General features: G+C 34.7%; 1 protein-coding gene across 1 annotated transcript; it reads right to left on the bottom strand.

Annotated features, from left to right (window-relative positions):
* Positions 1–2,062: 2,062 nt before the first annotated feature.
* On the bottom strand, positions 2,063–3,049 carry LOC121438653 (olfactory receptor 4K15). Its single transcript, XM_041639007.1, has one exon. The coding sequence runs from the start codon at positions 3,035–3,037 to the stop codon at positions 2,063–2,065; it is 975 nt and encodes a 324-aa protein (XP_041494941.1). The 5' UTR covers positions 3,038–3,049.
* Positions 3,050–3,608: the final 559 nt, after the last annotated feature.

Here is a 3,608-nt window from a genome sequence, read left to right as displayed (position 1 = left end):
AGGCATATGGCTATTTAATGGCAAAGTCAATATGAAAAAATAATTTCATAGTTTTTATATTATCACTGTAAAATCACAGTATGGTATCACACTTTTCGTGTGTCATGACAGAGGCAATCATTGTGGAATGCAATTTCTGTAAGTAAAGCTCAGTAAGTCAAATGGCAATCTAAGTATTGCATGTGTAAGCAGTAAAGGAACATTTATGAAGAGCAGAAATAAAATCCAAGAGCAGCTATTATCATACGTGGAAGAATCAATTTGACAGAAATGATTAACCACCAATAAATGACAGGTTTTCAGATTCCAGTATCTTCTGATTATAGACCAAGTAATTGGCATCAGAAGTAAGAGGAACAAACGAACTTAGGTGAATTCCATGCACTCAAACATTTTCACAGTCCAAACCATGGTTTCCGTTATATTTCTTAAGTGTGTTTGGTTTGTACATTTGGGGAACAAACGATACTATTGGTTGACGGTTAATTCTACTTTTTCTTGTTTTGGTTGCCCATTCTGTAAGAGAAAACTTACACTATAATGAAGATACAAAACACTGATGATATTTATGTCTGTCTTCATTATGGGTCACTCATCTGATTTATGGAAATTATTCTATGACATTTGATATTGTTATTGAGACATAACATTTCCTATTTTCTATAATTTTAATAACTTTTAGCTAATTCTAATTCCATATCCAGAGATGAATATTAAGTAAAATATTCATTGGTGCATATAATAATAGAAAGTTCTTCTGTCCTTGCAATTCTGGTCTCATTGAATGAAGCTTCAAAATAGTAACAGCCTATTTTTTATCATACACAAAGAGGTACAAAAGCCCTTTCAGAGGATGAAAATTATTTTTCTCTCAATTAGGCATAGCATTTCTTCCATGAGCTCTTTAATCTTAATGGAGGCAGAGGTATTTATGTGACAAATTTATAATATCTTATTTCAGAAATAATTGTTCATACAACTTGATGGTGCCTTTGGACCTGCCTCAGTCAAACAAGATGTAGAAGCAAAACATATGATGAGTTCTTGGATTTATTGCTGGAAACAGTAAATTGATAAATAATGGGCAGTTTTAGTAACATGGCCATTAGATAATCTATAGAAAGAACTATTGGCTCTTATAAAGCTTCAGTAATACCTGAGGATTTATTTTTCAAGCAATATTAAGGCTTTGCTTACAAATTGCAAGATTCTGATCCAGGAATTGATGTTGCTCATCATCTCTTTGGCTTATCCAAAGAATCTGTTCATGTCCTTACCTGTTGTAATTCATTTCTACATAATTTTGTACATAAAACCTAAGTATTATAGGACCTGGTACTGAATAGTAACTCTGTGTTGGGACCCATTGAAAGCAAAATACATAACTAAACATTAAATTCAAGTCAGTACTTGGTATTCACAGAACGCTGTGTCATGACAGAAACAAAATGAACACAGAACTAGAAAAAAACAGTAAGTATTGATCACTTTTCTTTTATTTGAAAAACTTATTTTATAAAGTGTATTTTTTCTTTGCAAACAATAAATTTAGTTGACAGTTTGAATATAAACTATATTTTCCAACCACACACAGAAAAAGTATATTTACAGTTCAATAAATGTCATAACTGCACTCACATTAAAGTCAGCCTTTTACTTTAAAACCATTATAATTTTTAAAGCAAGAAGATAAAACAACAGTGAAGAACAAAAGTAACTGAAAGAATATTAAATTTTATGAAATGAGCCAGGTGGTGGTGGTACACTCATTTAATTCCAGCACTCGGGAGGCAGAGATAAGGGGATCTCCATGAGATTGAGACCAGCCTGGTCTACAAGAGCTAGTTCCAGGATTGGCTCCAAAGCTCCAAAGTTACACAGAAACCCTGTGTCTAAAAAAATAAATAAAAAACAAAAAAAAATCACGAAATGTAATCTCTCTATCAGTCATACAGTAAGCCTTGAAATAGCTCCACATGATAATGACTACCTTTACAAATGCCATCAATTCCATTTTGGAAATGTCCAGAGACAAAACAAAAATGCTGCCAGTCCTGTGATTTTACTTTGTTTCTAGAAAAAGAATATTTCTAATCAGGGCAGAAACCTGTCCAGGTTTCAGATAGCGACTCCTCAGCTTTGACATAGCTGCTTTAACTTCTTTGTTTCTCAAAGTGTAGATAACTGGGTTTAATATGGGTGTAAAGATGGTGTAGAACACAGCAAGGACTTTGTCAACTGAATAGCCACTAAAGGGCCACACATAGATGAAGATGCATGGTCCAAAGAAGAGTATGACAACGGTGATGTGAGCAGTTAGGGTGGAGCGGGCCTTGGCCATACTAGCAGAGGAGCGATTCCTAACTGTAATGAGAATCACAGTGTAGGAGATGACCAAGAGGAGAAATGAGCTCATGGAGAGAAAGCCACTATCTGCAACTATTAGTAAGCTGACAATATAAGTGTCTATGCAAGCTAGCTTGGTCACCAGAGGGAGATCACAGAAAAAACTGTCCACCTGATTAGGACCACAAAATGGCAAATTAACAGTGAATGCCAGCTGGCTAGTTGTGTGGATGAAACCCACACACCAGGAGATGATGACCAGAATAATACACACTCGGCGACTCATGATTGTCATGTAGTGGAGAGGCTTACATATTGCAACATAGCGATCATAGGCCATGGATACAAGAAGTACCATCTCACCACCAGTAAACAGATGAACAAAAAAAATCTGAGCCAAGCAGGCTTCAAATGAGATAGTTTTCCGTTCAGACAGAAAGTCGGCAAGCATTTTGGGTGTAGCAAATGAGGCCACACATATATCTATAAAAGATAAGTTTGCAAGCAGAAAGTACATGGGGGTATGAAGTCGGGAATCTGAAGAAACTGTGAGGATAATGAGGAAGTTTCCCAGCAGAATTGCTAGGTACAGCAGTGAAAATATGAGAAAGAGGAAAGGCTGGAGCTCCTTTGAACTTGACAGGCCCAACAACACAAACTCTGTCACCCGAGAGTAATTTGTCTCATTCATTGACTTTGGAAGAGATTTGTCTTCAGTTGTCTGAGTAGAAACAGAAGAGAAATCAATAAATTAAATAAATTTGGCATTCTTTCTCAATTATAGCTCATATTTCAAAGATTGTACTTTTTATGTTTTTATCCATGGAGTTATTCAAAATTGCATGACTACTCCCATAAAATATTGCATAGATCTAATTATAGAACCTTGAAATCTTAATTCACTTCCAAAAACAAACCCAGAAAATAACTTTTGTATTTCATGCCTCCAACTTGTCAGAAACCAGCATGGTATTAATTTCTGTTTTATCACTTGTACCATCAAAGCAAGCACATCAAGATATTCAGAAATGTTTAAGAAGTAGAACTTTAAAGCAAAGTATACTACAGAAAAATATATAACATCTGATTTTTGATAAGGCATCCCTTTTTCTGAACCTTTTATTTTTTTTAAAAAACAACAAATTTGTTTTATTTTTCAGAATTCCCAACCCTTAGACTCCAGTGACAAAAACCCTTACAAATAGGAAAGAAAATAACACAAGTAGAAACATTTTTCTGAGGTTTTGATATACACCCCAAGA

The sequence above is a fragment of the Microtus oregoni genome, unplaced genomic scaffold (assembly GCF_018167655.1).
Source record: "Microtus oregoni isolate MIOR12 unplaced genomic scaffold, Mior012 000056F_ref0000123, whole genome shotgun sequence".
NCBI classification, from domain to species: Eukaryota; Metazoa; Chordata; class Mammalia; order Rodentia; family Cricetidae; genus Microtus; species Microtus oregoni.
This window is presented reverse-complemented; position numbering and strand designations above follow the sequence as displayed.

Bases quoted from the DNA above. Each gene is read 5' to 3' on its own strand.
- LOC121438653 (XM_041639007.1), bottom strand. From the start codon at position 3,037: ATGAATGAGACAAATTACTCTCGGGTGACAGAGTTTGTGTTGTTGGGC.